At 43.4% G+C, this 19,591-nt stretch overlaps 1 protein-coding gene across 1 annotated transcript in view; it reads right to left on the minus strand.

Moving 5' to 3' along the window:
• Positions 1-5,075: 5,075 nt before the first annotated feature.
• The window catches only part of Srgn (serglycin), a 34,931-nt gene continuing 20,415 nt past the window's right edge, over positions 5,076-19,591 (minus strand). Inside the window, exons 2-4 of the mRNA XM_034524553.2 lie at positions 18,613-18,810; positions 7,217-7,364; positions 5,076-5,777 (exon numbers count right to left, since the gene is read on the minus strand). Coding sequence (XP_034380444.1) covers positions 5,507-5,777; positions 7,217-7,364; positions 18,613-18,688 — 495 coding nt within the window. The 5' untranslated portion in view covers positions 18,689-18,810 and the 3' untranslated portion in view covers positions 5,076-5,506. The remainder of the gene's footprint in view (positions 5,778-7,216; positions 7,365-18,612; positions 18,811-19,591) is intronic.

Raw genomic sequence — 19,591 nt, forward strand, 5'->3', positions numbered from 1 at the left:
TCTTTTTGGTATCAGGATGCCAGAATCTATCTGCAGTGGATTTTCCTTCAGAATCCAAAGTTTAAAAATTTAAAATAAAGAGCATATAATGAAGGATATTTCTGGGGGATCCCTTGGTAGGGTACCATTCTAACCCTTTTTAATTTTTTCAAATTGACATTTAATGGTTCAATGCGCCCTTTCTACCATACCTTGGCCCTGTGGATTATATGGAATACCCGTTTTATGTAGTATTCCTAATTTTTCACAGAATTGGCAGAAACTGGAGCTTGTATAACCTGGGCCATTGTCAGTCTTTATCTGTTTAGGCACACCCAATACAGCAACTGTAGCAAGCATATGAGTGATCACATGCTTGCTTGTTTCTCCAGATTATAATGTTGCATAAATGAAACCACTGTATGTATCTATATATACATGTATATATTTTTGATTGCCAAATTCATTATAATGAGTAACCTCCATTTGCCAGATACTGTTTGGTATCAGTCCCTTTGGATTTACACCCAAATGAGGAACTGGTAAAAGTGTAACACATGATTGACATTGTTTAACAATTTGTCTAGCTTGTTCTCTGGTAATTTTAAACATAACTTTTAAAGTTTTAGAATTAAGGTGATGTAACCCATGAGCCTTTATGGCCTGATCCAAGTTAGATAATGGATCTGATAAAGTCACTGCAGCTACACCAGTAGCTAGATCTGCCTTGGTGTTTCCCTCAGAGAGAGGACCTGGTAGCCCAGTGTGGGCTCTCAGGTGTCTTATAAAGAATTTACACCTTCTCCTCAAAATTAATTGTTGGCACTGTAAAAACAAATCAGCTGCTTCTGAGGAATGCTTTATTTGTGCAGCAGTTTCTAGCAGAGGGATAGATTGAGCTATATATGAGCTATCTGTATAAATGTTAATGGTTTGATTTGGAAATGCTTGAAACACAGCAATAACAGCATGTAATTCAACCAATTGAGCTGATGCAGATGATGTAGCAAAGGAGACTACTTGATCTTGAAAGGCATAAGCAGCTGTTCCTGATGAGGAATCAGGTCTTCTGGAAGAGTATCCAGTGCTCTTAACCACTGAGCCATCTCTCTTAAAAGACCCTCTGAATAGAATCTCCACATAATCTTCTCAATTTCTGACCAGCATAAACTGTAAAATTTTTAAATGTTTATTGTTTTAAGCCACCAAGGTTTTGGTTTTGTTTGGCGTTTTTGTTTGGTTCTGGTTTTTTGGGGGGTGGGGGTGGGGTCTCATTATCTAGCCTTGGCTGGCCTGGAATTTGTTAATCTATATATAAGCCACAAAGGTTTTTTTTTTTTTTTTTTTTTTTTTTTTTTTGGTTTTTCCGAGACAGGGTTTCTCTGTATAGCCCTGGCTGTCCTGGAACTCACTCTGTAGACCAGGCTGGCCTTGAACTCAGAAATCCGCCTGCCTCTGCCTCCCAAGTGCTGGGCTTAAAGGCGTGTGCCACCACTGCCCAGCGCCACAAAGTTTTAAGGTGATTAATTATGTAGTAATAAATAATAAGGCCAGACATGGTGGCACACACCTTTAATCACAGTGTTCAAGAGGCTAAGGCAGGTGGATCCCTGAGTTCGAGGCCAGCCTCAAATTCAAAATAAGTCCAGGATACCCAGAGCTTGTAACATAGAGAAACCCTGCCTTGAAACCAACATCCCTCCCCCCAAAAAAACTCCAATAAGTAATGAAAATATGCCACCATATCTTCAATTCCCAAGAGCTCTTATTGTTGATTAATTAGTATTTGTCCTTATGAAGACAAAACACCAAGTAATCACAAATATCCAAGCCAAAAAAAAAAGGTGCGTTTCACATCAATCACTGAGCTAATTTCCCCTATAAAAATGTCCATATCAGAGGCTAGAGGGATGGCTCAACAGTTAAGAACCTTTGCTGCTCTCGCAGAAGACCCAACTTTGGTTCCACTATACAAATGGTGACACAGAACTGTCTGTAACTCCAGTTTCAAAGGACCTAATGTGCTCCTTGGCCTCTGTGGGTACTGGGTACACTGGAGGGACACATACATGCTTGCAGGCAAAACATCATACACATTAAGAAAATATTTTTAAAAGAAATTTTATATCAGGGATGAATGATTATGCTGCTAATGTCTCATTTTCTGTAGATTATTGTTTTCTTATTTACTTGTTATGTACTTATTGATTGATTGATTTTTGAAACACAGTCTCACTGTGTAGCCCTGCCTGGCCTCGAACTCCCTCTTTAGACTAGACTGGCCTGGAACCCGCCTGCCTCTGCGTCTGAAGTGCTGGGATTAACGGCCTGCGCCACCGAGCCCATCTTCCAAAAACCATTCATGACTCATGCAATAGGTAGCAATCGTAAAGGTTGCAATGTTATTGATGAGCCATTGGGCCCTAAGGGATCATCAACTCCACACAGCAGTTCTAAAGAGGGCAAGACTTTTCTCTCCAGCGAATGTTTGGGAAGTGTTTGGAGGTATTTTCTCTGACATCTAGAGGAATGGAACAACTGAGCATCGCATGGAGAGAGATTGGGGCCATTCCACAATAAACATTACACACACACACAGACACACACACACATACACACACACACAGACACACACACCACAAATCCACAATAAACTGGGCATCCCCCTGCAACAAAGAAATCCTGTCCAAAGGTTTAGGGTAATAGCATAGTGGCAGTAGGCTGCATAGAAAACATGGGGCCTTAAGTTCAATTTCCAGTTCAACCACAGAGAGAGAGAGAGAGAGAGAGAGAGAGAGAGAGAGAGAGAGAGAGAGAGAGAGAGAGAGAGATTCTTCTCAAAGTGCCAATAATGACAAAAACTGAGAAACCCTAGTTCACCATAGATGACAAAAGGCAGAATAACGAAAGATATAGTTATATTAATATCTTTTTAAATCTATTTACCTTTATTTTATGTGCATTGGTGGGTTTGCCTGCATGTATGTCTGTGTGAGAATATCAGATCTTGGAATTACAGATGGTTGTGACCTGCCATGTGGGTCCTGGGATTTGAACCCCAGTCCTCTGGAAGAGCATTCAGTGCCCTTAACCGCTGAGCCATCTCTCCAGCCCCTTTATTAATTAACAGTGATTGAAATACTAAGACAATGTACTGAGAGAATAGCAACACACAGCTTCTTTCACCCCTTCTCTCTGCTGACTTAGCGATCTGTTATAATTATTGTGGATTTGGGGGGAAAACACATATAATAAAAATATATTATAGTTATTTGTGTTTGCACCACTAAATAGTGAATGGTCATAAATATTATTCCTGACGGTTTGATCCTTGGTTAAACACGGTAAAACTATTAAGAGGAACCTCCATAGGTCACCCGAGTGTCACATGTCCTTTTTCTCAGCTGTGCAGCAGTCTCGTGGTTAGCTCCATTACTCCCAAGGTCAGTCCTGTTTTAGACTCTCATCCCTTGGCATAGATGGCTAAAACGCCATGTCTAGAGTTCAGTGGGACTCTCACAATGGACCCTAGTGGAAACAGTTACCCAGGGAGCCATGACATCTGTTCTAGTTTCCTTTCTGTTGTATAAAATATTCTGACTGAAGCAACTCTGAGGGGGAAAGGAAGTGGCTACCATTCTGGGTCATAGTCCATCACTGAGCAGAGTCCGAGCAGGAACTCCTGACAGGAGTCTGAAGTAGAAAGCATGAAGGATTGCTGACTGCGGGCTCTCTCACAGGCCAGTTTTCTCATAGCTGTGGACCACCTGCCTAGTCATGATGCCACCCACAGTGGACGAGGATGTTCTATATCAGTTAATAAGCAAGACAGTCCCCCACAGCTCAATATAATCTGGGCAATGTCTCAATGGAGATTTTCTTCTCAGATGACCCTTAGGCTTTGTCAGGTTGACAAAGTTAACTATGGTAACATGTAAATCTGAAGGAAAAAAAAAAAAAAACAGTTTCAGAAATGGAAAACCCAAATTCCCCAAGTTACATATGATCCAAATAAGTCTTCTTTCTGCTCCTTCATTCTTAGGCTATGTATTCTCCCTGTTAAGGGCACAGAATCACAGATGGCTATTGATTTAGTCTGGGAGGTTATTTTTTATTTGCTTTTTTAAAAAAGGTTTTTAAATTTATTTTTTATGTGTACATCTGGGAAGTAAACCTGGGTTCTCTGCAAAAGCAGCCAGAGTTCTTAACCACTGAGCCATTTCTCCAGCCTACAATATCATTCATATATATATATATATATATATATATATATATATATATATATAATCATATTGTATATTACTAATTATATATAATTTTATATTATATATCACCTATATCAATATTGTATACTTATTATAAAATTATTATATATTAATATGTATAATATGATTACGTGTGTGTGTGTATTTAAAAGCAATTATTAATCCAGGGTAGGAAGGAGACGTGGTTCAGCTGGCTTCCCCAATTTCTGCTCCCTGGGAGATCAGTGTTGTGAGTTCATGTGAAATGGAGGGGCCCTTCCCCACAATGCCCTTACCCCTCCTGGGGCCCACTCACACTACACCCTCTTCCCAAGTCCCCACCCCACCTCCCCTTGAGAAAAACTGAACATGGGGATGGGGAGAGGAGCCGGCCAGAGGAGGACTCTTTTCTGTGACATTAGATGGGGGAGGGAAAGCTGGGGTTTCCCCACCCATTCCACCTCCCTCTAAACTCCTGACATCCCCCATCAGTGTTTGAGCCCCTGGTGAATCCTTGGTGATGATTTTGGCAACTTCGGGAATAAATGGCAATTCAAAAATAAATAAATAAATAAAAAGCAATTATTTCCTGGATTAGAACAAGAAGTTCCAGACAGCTCCCCCCTTTGGTTATATGTTCACTTTAATAGATTAACATTTGAACGTGAAGAGGAGTCTAGGCAAAGCATTAGGGGTCATTGAGACCCCAATTCCATGTTATTTGAGGTGTTAAGTTTCCAGCTATAAAACCCACAACATTTTTAGATAAACAACATTTGATCTTCCTCGGCACATCCAATAGCCATAGCTCAATGTATACCTTACCACGTAAACCATGTCACATAGCCGGGATAGGAGGCCACTGTGTTTCACTTTATTTTCTTTTCAATCACATAAAGGAATATATCTGTAATTCACCATGCGAGTCGGGTTCCTGAACACTTTAGGTATGAAGTATTGTTCATCAATTTGCTATCAAATTAAAATTTTCAGTATGGCTTTTAAAGTTATTGTAAAATAATGGGAGTATATGTTAATTTCATAATGTTGATTCGATACACATATACATGAAGATATTTTCCAGAATAAGATAGGTAACAGCATTAAAGCATAATTCCTTATGAATTAATGAGAAAGGGGGTGACAGGATTCAAGAGTCTTTTCCAGGCATTTTTAATTTTCTGTAAAACTCTTTATCCTGAGACTGATCATTAAAACGTGGTACACAAAGTATACTGAATACATTGTTCCGCGTGGAGGTGGGGAGACAGAGACGGTCACTTTCATATAATAAAATCTTCTGGTTGTTCTTGGTTTTGCTCGCTGAACAGCCTGTCAAAAGGCCTATAGTTGAAATAGACAATACCGTTTTCATCTGCTGGCTGGTATTCCCATTCCATATCACCTAGGAAGCCGCTTCCCGAGCCCGAGCCGGAGCCGGAGCCCGAACCTGAACCTGAACCGGAACCCGAGCCGGAGCCGGAGCCAGAGCCAGAGCCTGACCCAGAATAGTCATCAGAAATGGGGAAGAAATCTTTCGGGAATCCTCCCATCCTGAAATACAAAGAAAAAAAATAAAGTTCTACTTATAATTTTAATATTTTCATATAAAGAAATACGCTAGGTGTGGAGTACACGTGAAGTAGCGCAGCGTTTGGGTGGTGGTGGTAGGGTAAGAATTTAGAGTCATCCTGGGATCCATAGTGAATTGCAGCCAGCACTGGCTACCCAAGCCCTTTCTCCAAAAAAGAAAACAAAAATGGCGGAGGTCAGGGGGTGGGTTTAGGAGATAAGGGGGAGTTGGGGACAAAATGGAAATAAATTCAGGCACTCAGTTGTCCAAATTCAAAGAGTTAAAATCTGCCTCAGCGCTTCAAAACAAAGAGGCAGGGCTGAAAAGATCACTCGGGGGTTCAGAGCCATTGCTACTCTTACAGAGAAGCTGGGTTTGGGTTTCAGCATCCACATGGAGGCTCACACGCATCTGTAAACTCCACTTTCAGAGACTCTGATACCTTCTGGCCTTTTCCAGCACCATGAACAATGTAAATAAAATTAAAAAAAAAAAAAAAATCAAAGGGAAAGCAGGTACGGAAACAACCTGGGCAAGGTGGACGGATGGTAGAAGCCACAGAAGGAATTGTTTCAAAGGAAGGGGTCGGTGGCTCAGTCATTTTGAAAGGCAGTGAAGAGGTCAAGAAACCTAAAAATAGGGATGCAACCAATAGACGTGTCAATCACCAGACAGACACACTCAGGATTGAGGGCAGGAGCAGAGATCCAACCGTGTGTATTGATGGGCGGGGGTGGGAGGATTGGTAGATGGGGGTTGAGGGTGGGGGTTGGAAGTGGGGCAAAAGCAACCCTTCTATGAAGCCCTGATGTGACAAGTTTGGTGCCACACGCCTTTAATCCCAGCATTTAAAAGGCAGAAGCAGGCAGATCTCTGAGTTCAAGGCTAGGACAGCCAGAAGTGCTATATATTGAGATTGGACTCTGTCACAAACAAACAAACAAACAAACAAACAAAATCAATCTGATTCAATAAAGAGCAGAGTAGAGACATAGCTATAGATGTGCAGAGTCAAGGGAGGGTGTCTGTTCAATGTCAGAAAGCTTGAGAATATGTCGGCATACTGATGTAAGATGCCGGATCTAGGGAGAATCTACAGAACAGCAGTGTGTGTGTGTGTGGGGGGGGTGGGGGGGGGAAGAGAGAGTGAGAGAGAGAGAGATCTAATTCAATTCAATTTTAATATATAAACATTTTGTTTGCCTAATATGTTGGGGGAAATAGTTCCCAGTGTTTATCGATGCCACCCACAAGAAACCCTTATACAAACATGGATGAGCCCACGTACATTGGCACATCTCATGTATCAGCACACATGGCCCACTTTTGCCTTCTGTGAAGTAGAAAACCATTACCACAGCAAGAATCTGAGATGAAAACGCTCAGGCGCTCCTGTGAGATCGAACAAAAGTCTACTTACAAAACAGGATCGGTCATCGGAGGGCCGACGTTGTTGGATTCATCTGCTATTAGGTCGAACTGTGGTCCCTTCTCCTCCATGCAGTTTGCTAAAAAGCCATCTGGTTTGCAGCGGACCCACTGGTACCTGGCTCTCCGAGCAGGATAACCTGTCGGAACAAGGAACCCACTGGGTGGTAAGTATCTCTCACTCGGTTAGAATTGGTTACACTCTGTCTCTAACGAGTTAATTGCATGGATTCTAAATTTGGCAAAAGGTCACAGGTTTTATGTCCAACAATGCCGGTGACGAACACTGTCATTCTCATGGTATTTCTTCACAGTAGCGACTGACTCAAGCTCACAATAGGGCCAGTGAGGTGGTTCAGTGGGGAAACCTGTTGCTGCTGACCCGGAAGATCTGAGTGCAATCCCCGGGATCCAACTGACGGGAGGAAAGAACTAACAAGTTGTCCCACAAATTGTCCTCTGATTTGGGCACACGCATACATACACGCGCGCGCGCGCACGCGCGCGCACACACACACACAGAGGGATGCATGCACTTGAGTGTGCATGCACACGCACACTCACACATGCGCACACCACACTAAAAACAGGCACATCCCCACACACCAGAAATAAAACAACAAACGAATAAAAGGGAAAGTGTTTAATAGAATAGCTTTGGGAGTGAGCTGCCGAGAGAGAGAGAGAGAGAGAGAGAGAGAGAGAGAGAGAGAGAGAGAGAGAGAGAGAGAAAGAGAGAGAGAGATCAGCTCTGCCTCCCGCCTGTTCTGCAACCTTGACCTCTGAACTTGCACTGTAAACTGGCGTCCAGTGTCATCCTAAGTTTGTCACAAAACTTAAATAAGAGAAAAAGAAAAAGAAAAAAAAAAACTAAATAAGAAGATTCATATGAAGACCTTAAAATAATGCCAGGCATTGTAGTAACTATTTAGCGATATTAACTTTTTTTGCACACACACTTGTGCCATAATCTAGGCCCTCCTAGATTTTAATTTTTTTTCTTTTTCTTTTTTGAGACAGAGTCTCACTATGTAGCCCTGGCTGTCCTGGAACTCACTCTGTAGACCAGGCTGGCCTCGAACTCAGAAATCCACCTGCCTTTGCCTCCCAAGTGCTGGGATTAAAGGCCTGTGCCACCACAGTCCTGAAGTTCTTGGTCTTCCTGCCTCAGTACTGAGAGTGCCGGCATCACAAGTGTGGGCTTCCATGTCCAGAACCACTTCCATGTTTGCATCCTTACCTCCACGTTACACAGAGGCTCAGTGTAGGAGTCAGGATTGAAATTTGTACCCGAGCCCAAAGCCTGCCTTCTTTTTATAGAGGCAACTCAGATCCCCCACTTTCCTTGTTGCTGTTATGAGATGGGGCTTTTGCTATGTAGCCCAGGTTAACCTTGAATGGGAAAGAGAGCCTCCTCCTACCCTTTCCCAAGTATGAGGGTGCTACCCCTGCACCACCACACCCTGCTTGGAGATGAACCCAGTCCAGACAGTTTGAGGAAATCAAGCCTGGTGACATAGACCAGCAATTCTAGCTACTCAGAAGGCTGAGGTAGGAAAGTCTCAAGTTCAAGGCCTGTCAGAGCTAGCCTGAGCTAGTGTGGGAGACCCTATTGTAGAGAACTTACATGACAGGAGAAAGGCAGTAGATTTGATCCCTAGTAGTAGGGCAGGGACAAATGGTTGAATACATCAAGACGACCCAAAACAGTACAGCACCCAGCAGCTTGTGTTTTAGAATCCTATGGCGATTTAAAAATGTTTAAACCTACATTTTATTGATTGATTTGGGGGCTGGGTGAATGTGTGGCCTAAAGCACAAAGGTGAAGGTCAGAGATCTTGTGGGGGTTGGTTCTTTCTTCTACCACAGAGGTTTCAGAGGGTTAACTCAGATCTTCAGGCTTAGTATCTTCCCCCACTGATTTTGTTTCTTTGTTTGAGACAGGGTTTCTCTGCGTAGCCCTGGCTGTCCTGGAACTTGCTCTGTAGACCAGGCTAGCTTCGAACTCTCAGTTCCTCCTGCCTCTGCCAGCTGAGTATTGGGATTAAGTGCTTAGTCACCACCGTCCAGCTCCCATACAGCATTCTTAAGAATGAAACGTGGCCGGGCAGTGGTGGTGCACGCCTTTAATCCCAGCACTTGGGAGGCAGAGGCAGGTGGATTTTTGAGTTCGAGGCCAGCCTGGTCTACAGAGTGAGTTCCAGGACAGCCAGGACTACACAGAGAACCCCTGACTCGAAAAACCAAAAAAAAAAAAAAAAAAAAAAAAAAAAAAAATAAAGAAAAAAAGAAAAATGAAATGTGGTACAAGGCTTGTTTCTCTTTCTTTGTGCTCAGAACACCTGGGAACAAGCCTTCTTTGTTCCCAGAACACAGGTCCATCTCTTGGATTTTTCTGTTATTGGTCTGGTGTGCATTTTTAGACAGCATCTCACACTGTAACTATCGCTGGCCTGGAAACCGCCATGAAAAACAGGACAGCAGGGAACAGTGGAGGTCTTGCAACCTCTGCCTCTTTTGCCTCAAATGCTTGGACGGCAGGTGCATGCCACCATTAAAAGCCAGGAGATCCGTGACACGCTTCACTGAGGTTGAAGCTGCCGGTGAGAAACACTGCGCCGCCTTTGAATGGCTCTTCTTCTTCCTACCCAGGGACAAGCTTTACTCAGAGGAGTATAGTTCCGAGTCACCCAGTGAGGAGCCATGTGCCTGGGATTCTGGCAAAGGAGGGAAAGCAGTGTACTAGCCCAGGGTGTTAAGAGGAGGAAGCGTCCAGAGAAACGGCAAAGTGGTCCCTTGTCACAGGATATGGACTAAATGGTAAAGAACGTTCTGGAAGAAAATAGGTACAGCCTAGGGAAATTGATGTTTGCAGATGAGTTTGCTGAAGGGATAGCTCGGCAGCAGAACATGTGCTGAGCATGTACCTGTCCCGTGTTCCAGCTACAGAATCTCCAACAAATGTTTTTAAATGGTATGAGTGCGTGCACCCTCTGCAAGAACAAAGAGTGCCTTTAACCAACAAGCCGTCTCTGCAGCCCCTATCTTAAAACGTGAAGTACTTAAAGACGAATGAAAAAGATCAGGGAAATGGGCCGCCACTGTGCACACACACCTTAGTTTCAATAACAACAACAAACATTGCGTTAAGTGGGAGAAAACACACAAAAGGACTATGATAATACAATCTGGTAAGTTTTAAAGTGTGTTTTCTAAATTGCTGTAATAAACGACATTCCTCTGAGATGTAAGCATTTAAAAGACTCCAGTATAGGGGTGCTGGAGAGATGGCTCAGCAGTTAAGAGCACCGACTGCTCTTCAAGACGCCCTGAGTTCAATTCCCAGCAACCACAGGGTGGCTCACAATCATCTGTAATGGGATCCGATGCCCTCTTCTGGTGTGTCTGAAGACAGCTACAGTCTGCTCATATGCATAACATAGATTTAAAAAAAAAAAAAGACTCCAATATAGGACTGGAGGTGGTTAAGTGGATAAGAGTCTGCGGTGTCCTCACATAGGATCCAGGTTCAGGCCCCAGAACCTACACTAACCGCAGTCACAGGCGATCTGATTCCCTCTTGTAGCCTCTGCAGGCACCAGGCAAGCAGAGACTGAAGCACTCATACACATTTATTTTTTTTAAAAAAAATGAAATCATGTTTAAAAAAAGAAACAGCCAAGTTCTTGGAATGGTGGTCACAGCTTTCCAAATGCTGGTCTCCCTGATAAGGAGGACGACACTGGTCCTTTTCCGAGAGGAAACCCCTTCGAGTGGGGACCGGGTCACCCCTTAGGACCGCTCTGGTTCTCGGGTTATGGTGAATAACGCTATGGTAATGAGCTCTTGATGCATGTGGGAAGAAAGCCAGTCAACACAAGACTGTGCACACGGCCCAAGTTCAATGCATTTTAAGGTTTTTTTTTCTCTCACTTCTTGATTTCCCCCCCTGCGGCATCTAGCTTTGACATTTGAGTCTATTGTATTGGGGGTGGGAGGTGTGTAGAGCAGCCGGTTGTCCAGCAGAGGGCGATATGTTCCCACCTCCGCTGTCAAGAGCCGCTCCATCCAATAAAACCCGTAAAGTCAACTCCATCTGCGTCTACGGTTGAATGTTTCTGCCGTGTTGTGTTTCCTTTTCGCTTCTTTTTATCTTTAGCAGCCATATTTTTTTAAGTAAAAAAAAAATGTAAAAGATTAAGTACATCGTGCATGAACACATTAAAACATCATCATTTATTGACATCACATAGTCAATATTAAAGTTACGAGTAAGATATTTTATACTGTTTTAAACCAAACTTCCAAATCGTGTGTGTCTGTTATGAACTCACATGTCAATCGAGACTCAGGGTATTTCTTTGTTGTTTGTTCTTTTTCCTTTCTCGTGACAGGGTTTCTCTGTGGAGCCCTGACAGTAATCTCCCTGCCTCTGCCTCTCAAGTGTTGGGATTCAAGGCGTGAGCCACCAGCTAACTCAACATTTTCAGGTGCCAGGTAGCCACACATAGCTGTTGGCTACTAGACAGGATAGGACACTGCCCTCCGCGAGTGGCTGATGCCCTGAAATGTGAGCTACTAAAAAGCTAACTGAATGTTTTCATTTCCCCTTCGGGGGTCAAGATCAAACCCAAGGCCTCAGGCACCCTCTTCAAGGGAACTACCATTGAGGAGCGGCATCCAAGGCCCACGAAACAAGGGGGCACCCCAGTCAATGACCGCATCTTCCCACTGGTGAAAGCGAAACGAAAACTCTGGCAGATGGGCAAATAGATTTCTGAAATAGAAAGATCCCTTAGAAGTCAACATATTGCCGGGTGGTGGTGGCGCACGCCTTTAATCCCAGCACTTGGGAGGCAGAGGCAGGTGGATTTCTGAGTTCGAGGCCAGCCTGGTCTACAGAGTGAGTTCCAGGACAGCCAGGGCTACACAGAGAAACCCTGTCTCAAAAAACCAAAAAAAAAAAAAAAAAAAAAAAAAAAAAAAGAAGAAGAAGAAGTCAACATATTTGGGAGGTAAGAAGATTTCTCTCAAAGCCGACGCAGACGGTTATGCAATCTGTGACCGTACTAAAAACGCAGCCGCTGGAGAGAGAACTGCATCTTAGAAACCGAATCTCAGGAGAACTGCTTCGCAACTAATGAAAGGCGGGGGTGGGGGTGGGGGGTGGGGGTGTGTGGAGGCGGGGGTGCAGCTCAGTTGGTGGAGTTCTTGCCGACCACGCACTAAGCCTTGGGCTCCTCCCTCAGCTCTACACAAAACAGATATGGTGTCGTAGCCTGGAAATGGAAGCAAGAGGATCAAAAGTTCAAGGTCATCCTCAACTACAAGCTAAGTTCAAAGTCACCGTGAGCCTCGTGAGACCCTGTCTAACAACTAATAAGAAGTCAGTGTGGAGATGGTGGCTAATCCTAGCACTTGGGAGGCAGAGGCAGTCAGAGCTCTGAGTTTGAGGCCAGCCTGGTCCAGGACAGCCAGGGCTACACAGAGAAACCCTGTTTTAAAAACAACAAAAATATAAATAAAAATAAAATTATTAAGAAATCAAAGGCAATCAAAGGCTGGTTCCAAATGCCTGTGATCCCAGAAGAGTGGAAAGATGTGGAGTGGCCACAAGTTCAAGGCCAGGCCAGTCTACATAGCAGGTTCAATGTTAGCCAGGGATACATGCTGTGGTTCTGTCTCAAGAAACAAACACACAAATAAATAAAAGGACAGGACGCAATTACTAAAGGGCTTGCTTCGAATGCACACGCACTTGACTTTCATCCAAGAACCTGCAAACGGGAGGTCTGGTTGTATTCACTTTTAATCCCAGCAATGGGTAACTGGAAACAAGGAAATTCCAGGGGCTCTGTGGCCAGCCAGTCTAACCTAATTGGTGATCTCAAAGGAGATGGATAGTGTTCCTGAGGATGTCACTGAAGCTGTCATATGACCCCCTGCGTATGTGCATGCTTACCCAAATATTCTCGTGGGCACACACACACATACTCATAAGACAACAAATAATAAAATAAGAAAGAAAGCAATCAAAAGGAGAAGTCGTTCCATTCTGAAATCCGCCCAGTTTTTGCGCTAATGAAATTAACGGTACATTAAAATAAAGAACACAGTTACAGATAACGAATTCCTGACATAGCTGTTCTTGGGCGTGGGAAGACTGTAAAGAGACGAAGTTCTGGGCATTGAAGCTCTGAGAGTATCTGGACTTTTTCTTGCTTGAAACACTACAAATCTCTAATGACTACCACTATTTGTTTTATTTTGTTTCTATTATGCTGGGGTGTGTGTGTGTCCGTGTCCATGTCCCAGGGATCAAAATCAGGTCATCAGACTTGGTGGCCATTTGGTCTTCACTCACTGGGCTGCCTTGCTAGTCATTTAAAATTTTTTTTTCTTAACTCTTTTTCATACAATATATTTTGAAAATGTTTCTCCTCAGCTTCTTCCCCACCCAACTTCATCTTCTCTCTCCTCTCTCTTCTCTCTCCTGCCTCCTCTCTCTCTGTCTCTGTCTCTCTCCATAGTCTCTCTATGTACCTTTGGCTAGCCTGGAACTCACTATGTAGGCCAGGCTAGCCTCAAAAATCATAAAGATCATTTGCCTCTGCCCCCCAAATGCTGAGATTAAAGGTATGTGCCACCACACCTGGCCATTTTATTTTTTTGAGCCCAGGCTGCCTATTTAGTCCAGACCAAGAATTTACAATTCTGCATCAGCCTCCAGATTGCTGGGATTATAGGATCGTGCTACCACTATGTGTGTGATGATCACAATTTTTCACATGAAAGGGAGTCCACGTATGGACAGAAACACTGTCTTCCTCAAAGGTCCCATTCACAGTTGGCAGGCCTGCTGCTGATGGCATAGCACAGTCTAATGGGAAGCTCTCTCCTTCCCCCACCCCATACCCTCTGCACACACTCACTAGCTCCGCCTCAGGGGAAACAGGCAGTCAGCTCTCTCAAACTGGCCTTCTATCTCAATATTCTGCCTTCCACACCTCCCACCAGATCGAAATCTACTAATCTTGGGAATCTTGCTATGGGTGTAGAAAAACTTAATCAGAAACTATCAAAAGGGGAAGTTTAAAAATGCCTCCCCTAAAGACACTAATTTGATTCTTTTGTTTGTTTGTTTGTTTGTTTGTTTGTTTTGTTTTGTTTTTTGAGACAGGGTTTCTCTGTGTAGTCCTGGCTGTCCTGGAACTCACTCTGTAGACCAGGCTGGTCTGGAACTCAGAAATCCACCTGCCTCTGCCTCCCAAGTGCTGGGAGACTAATCTGATTCTTAAAAAATAAGATAAAATAAAATTAAAAATTAAATTTAAAAGGGGGGGGGCTGGAGAGATGGCTCTCCGGATAAGAGTATCGATTGCTCTACCAGAGGTCCTGAGTTCAATTCCCAGCACCCACATGGTGACTCACAACCATCTGTAATGGGATCCAATGCCCTCTTCTGGTGTGTCTGAAGACAGCGACAGTATACTCATATACATACAATAAAGAAGTATTTTCAAAAAGCAGATAACATTCCGGCAACTGCTATTATCTACATTGGAGCTACTTCCTGTTGGCCTATCAGTGCCAGAGGATGGGCAAGCTTCCCCTTCTGTGGCAAGGTTTGACAGGCTATAAAAAGCGCCAAGTTTACTTTCAGTTTGCCCTCACCTCTACAGGAAACATCGCAAAGGCTGCAGTGGAAACAAGACAAAACATGTTTATTTGTTTGTTTGTTTTAAATTTTAAAAGGGGCTAGAGACAGGACTCTGGTTGAGAGCACTGGCTGCTCTTGCAGAGGACCTGGGTTCAATTCCCAGCACCTACTTGGCAGCTCACAACCATCTGTAACTCCAGCTCTTAGGGCCCCAGCATCCTCTTCTGGTCTCCCTGGGTACCTTGTACACAGACATATATGCAGGCAAAAATCCCTTTTCACATAAATAAAATAAGTAATAATAATAATTAAAGAACCTGTCTGATCCTTGAGTAGTCTAGAAATTTATTTCTGACCTCAAAACTGAATGACTTATTAGCTTACCCAACAGACCTTGGGCAAACCTCACCCATATTTAGCAAGGGGCTGATGTAAGGAGCCTGTGAGACAGTGGTTGTCAGTTCCGGTCATTTCTTGGCATAATTCCTCTTCAGGGCCAGAGTGAGGATCGTTATTGGGCAGTGATTACAAAATCACTTTACCAACAGCTGTGCTCACCAGTGGACCTGGTATTGTTCCTATGAGGGTGGGGGGCTAGCCTCAGCCCTTGACCACACCTGCTCATGTACTTTTTATCTTGTCTCCGTGAGCATGTTGCTTTGTTTGAGACAGGGTCTCAGATAGCCCAGGGCTCAGGATTTGGCTGGGGATTGACCTTTATCTCCTGATCTTCTCGAGAACCTTGGGAGCCTCCAGCTTCCAAGTGTTTTATGGGAATTAAGAAAGATAAACAAATAAAAACGTAATGCAATGTAGAAGTCATGAGACCCGTTGGCAGTTCCCTGGAGCCTCTATTATATAGATTGATAGATTGATTACCCATCACTGTTATTGCCCACAGCACCGGACATGTTTCCGTGTACTTGATACCCTTTCACTTCGTGGTTTTAGCTGGATTTGTAGAAATAAGTATGTTACCAGAATTATTTATACACAATTATTTATACACAAGAAAGATTTTTCTCACGTCAACTCCTAACCTACAAGTGCCTCCAATGTGACAACACTGGAAACATGGTCACTGAGGGTGAAGTCAAGATGAGACCATTAGGGTGGCCTTTGTTCAACAGGACTGGTGTCCTTCAAAGGAGAGGATAATGAGTATGGAGAAGGGGGCCTGTGTGAAGATACAGGCACCATATATGAACTAAAGAGAAAGGTGTCAGAGCGAAGCCAACATTGGGGCCAGGCATCTTGGACTGGGTTTTGTTATGGCAATCTAAGAAAACAACTACAGTAACGTAAGATCGCAGGCTAAAACCCTGGTACTTCTGATCCTTCAAACAGGGAAGCTACAGACATGCTGATCCTTAAACATCTTTGTAAAGATAAGGAGAGAGCTGGGGTTGTGGCTGAGTTGGTAAACTGGTGTAGCATTCACTCCTGGGTTTGGTTCCCAGCACTCCACAAAGTAGGCATGGTAGCACATGTACATAATTCTAGCACTTAGGAAGGAGAATCAGAAGTTCAAGGCCGCCCTCAGCTAATAATGAATTCAAGGGGCTGGGCACTGACTGCTCTCTCGGAGGTCCTGAGCTCAGTTCTCAGCAACCACATGGTGGCTCACAGCCATCTGTAATGGGATCTGATGCCCTCTTCTGGCATGTACCATATGTGCACACAGAACACTCATACATAAATAATTTTTTAAAGAGATTAGTTCAAGGCTAGCCTGGGCTAAGTGATTGGACAAAGACAGAGTGCTATCAATCACATCTGGCATGGCACAGCAGTAGGACACATAGTGTCATTGCTGTAGCAGCTTATGGTCCTAACTCATGGCCCAGTGCCCACGCTCATGTTCAGAGATGAGCATGAGATGTTGAGCCAAGAGTCCCTTGGAAACACCCTAGATTTTTGGTTCATTCATTGTCTCCTGTCTTGGCTTCCGTTTCCAACTGAGATCTAAATCAACCATGACATAAAAGACAGCCTTGTCCACACCCTCCCCATGCTTTTTTTTTTTTTTTTTTTTTTTTTTTTTTTTTTTGATAGGGTCTGGCTGTCCTTAAACTCACAGTTCCTCCTGCCTCTGCCTCTTGGGTGCCGGATAAGGCACCCAGCCGGACTCCTTCCTAATTTCTTGCTCATGATGAAATTTAACAAGTTTTGTTTTCAGTCGAGTTTGACGTTTCTGGGAACTTTTGCAACCGAAAGGCTGACATGCACATCTCTGGTAGAGCTACACCCAGAGCCAACTGGTCACCCCGGGTGTCACAAATGAGGAATTCACGGCTGTCCATCTTGTCAGAGCACGTGGTTACTGGGGACTCATTACACCAAGCCAAAGGTTTTCCCCTGAAAGATCTGAGTAAACTTGAACTCTGAGTCAAAGGGAGAAGTGGAGCTCCAGCTGAGTGGTGGCAGAGACCTGGGCATGCGTGAGGCCCTGGGTGTAGGCACCAACATCACAAAGCTACATAAATAGAAGCAAGCTTTAGCAAGGTCACTTCCTGTTTTCCTCCGACGTTAGCATAACCTAGTAAAAATAAGTTTATAAACTTCCACTATGTAAGGAATTTCTGAGATAACCTGCGGGCTGTCAGTTTAACCGGAAGTAAGAACACTATAGCTAGGAGTCACTTCGAAGAAACCCCAGGGCATGTATGTCACTGTGACTCAACATTTCCTTTACCATTTGAGGGAACTATATGTTTTTCAGCCATAAACCCTGCTACGTATTTATCAGGTCATTACCTTCTGCCTCATTTAGACTAGTTCCTTAAATATCAAGGAGAAGAAAGGGTACTTTTTTGTGGTTGTTGCTTGTTACAAACTTTCCATCTTTAGCTTGAGTCAGCATGACTGAACAGCTGTAAAAGACAGTCAAATTGACGGACAGGTTTTCAAAGGGCTATTTTCTGAACGCAAATGAGAGCACAAATGCTAACATTCCTGGGGTTGTCTTTAAAATATTGTTTTGGAGTTAGCATTGGCTATGCCTCGCCAAAATTGAATGTTTGGTAAGAACTGAGCTTAAGAAGAATGTAAAAATAGCAAATTTACCCCAATTTAAAAACAAAACAAAACAAGAAAACCTCTCTCACTGTTAAAATAGCAGAATCATTCAGAATGAAGTCTAAATTGGAGCCCAGCATGGCTACATACACCTGTTACCCCAGCAATTGAGAGGTGGAAGCAACAGGGTCAGAAATTCCAGGTCCTCTTCAGCTGTAGAGCAAGTTGAAAACCATCTTATGCTACATGAGACCCTATATCAAAATGAAACAAAGATGGAGTTCATGCAGACAACTCAGAGATAGGATGCTATTCTAGAAAATTCCACAATGCCACCATCTCCGTAGATCACTTGGGTAATTTTCCATTATTTCTTGAATGTTTTAAATGAATAAACTACACATCTTTATCCAAAAATAAGAACACCTTTCAGTCATCCTGACAAGTTTTAAGGCCACCACATCCCTAGGGTTTAAATTATTATTATTATTATTATTATTATTATTATTATTATTATTATTAATTATTATTATTATTATTATACCAAACTCCAGGAAACTCACAGGAGGGAGTTCAGGCACCTCAAATTTGTCTTTACCTCTTCTTTCCCACAATAGGACATCCTGTACCTTCAAATAAAGACAGTCACTAGCGCAGATGCTGATGCCTTCAAGCAAGAACAGACTGGTAAAGACCCTGGGTCTCTTACCTTGAACTGAAGATCCCCAAACCAGGATGAAGGCGAGAGCCAGGACAAGCCTGCTGCCCATGGGAACCTGCTGCATCCTGACCGGCTCAGCCACACGCAGCCTCTTGATTAGCAAATGTACCAGGGTGCTCTCTCTGTCCCTTTTAGAAAGAGGTTCCAAAACCTCAGACCCTGCCCAAGAACACACGTCACAGTTTCCTGAACAAATAGAAAGACATCCACATCAACACTCAGAAAGAAGAAAGTTGAAAAAAAAAAAAAAAAAACCCAACAGTTCACACCCATGATGAAACGCCACCAAACTCCCCCCTCCACAACCCCACGCCTCGCTTTTGTTGTGTAGTGTTTTTTTCTTTTTCCAAAAAGTTCTGCCATCTGTCATTTGCATGTTAGTTTAAAAAAAAAAAGTTTCCCTCATCAAAAAGCCAAATCAGCATTCTGCACACTTTTTTTTTTTCACCCTCTCTTCAGGTAACAATGTAAACAGATGAGGAGGACCCAGCTGTTCCAGAGCTGAGCTCGGGTACCACGGGCTCATCCACAGAGCACATCAAAGAGCACTCAGTGCACGGAGTCAGGCGCAAGCAGGGAACGTCCTGTGCCGGGTTCTCAGCCTCCAGGATGAGTGGTCTTGGTTAACATCCAGCGTCTACTAGGTTTCAATATTTTCACTGGATTCCTGGCTTTCCCTCTGCCTCACAAATAGGTGAGGATTTTGGTTTTAAAATATAAGGTAAAACAGTAATAGATAGATAGATAGATAGATAGATAGATAGATAGATAGATAGATAGATAGATTAACCTTCCCTTACTCTTTTAAGTCAGCTGTTACCCAGGGATTGAGACCATGTATGTTTTCATCTTTTTTGTTTGTTTGTTTGTTTGTTTACTTTGAATTTTTCTTTCTTTCTGGTTTTAGTAAAGCAAAAATCAGGACCAAGGAGGGCAGGTTCCCGCCCTCAGATGGCTGTGGAACGTG

Source organism: Arvicanthis niloticus, chromosome 20 (assembly GCF_011762505.2).
Source record: "Arvicanthis niloticus isolate mArvNil1 chromosome 20, mArvNil1.pat.X, whole genome shotgun sequence".
Lineage (NCBI taxonomy): Eukaryota > Metazoa > Chordata > Mammalia > Rodentia > Muridae > Arvicanthis > Arvicanthis niloticus.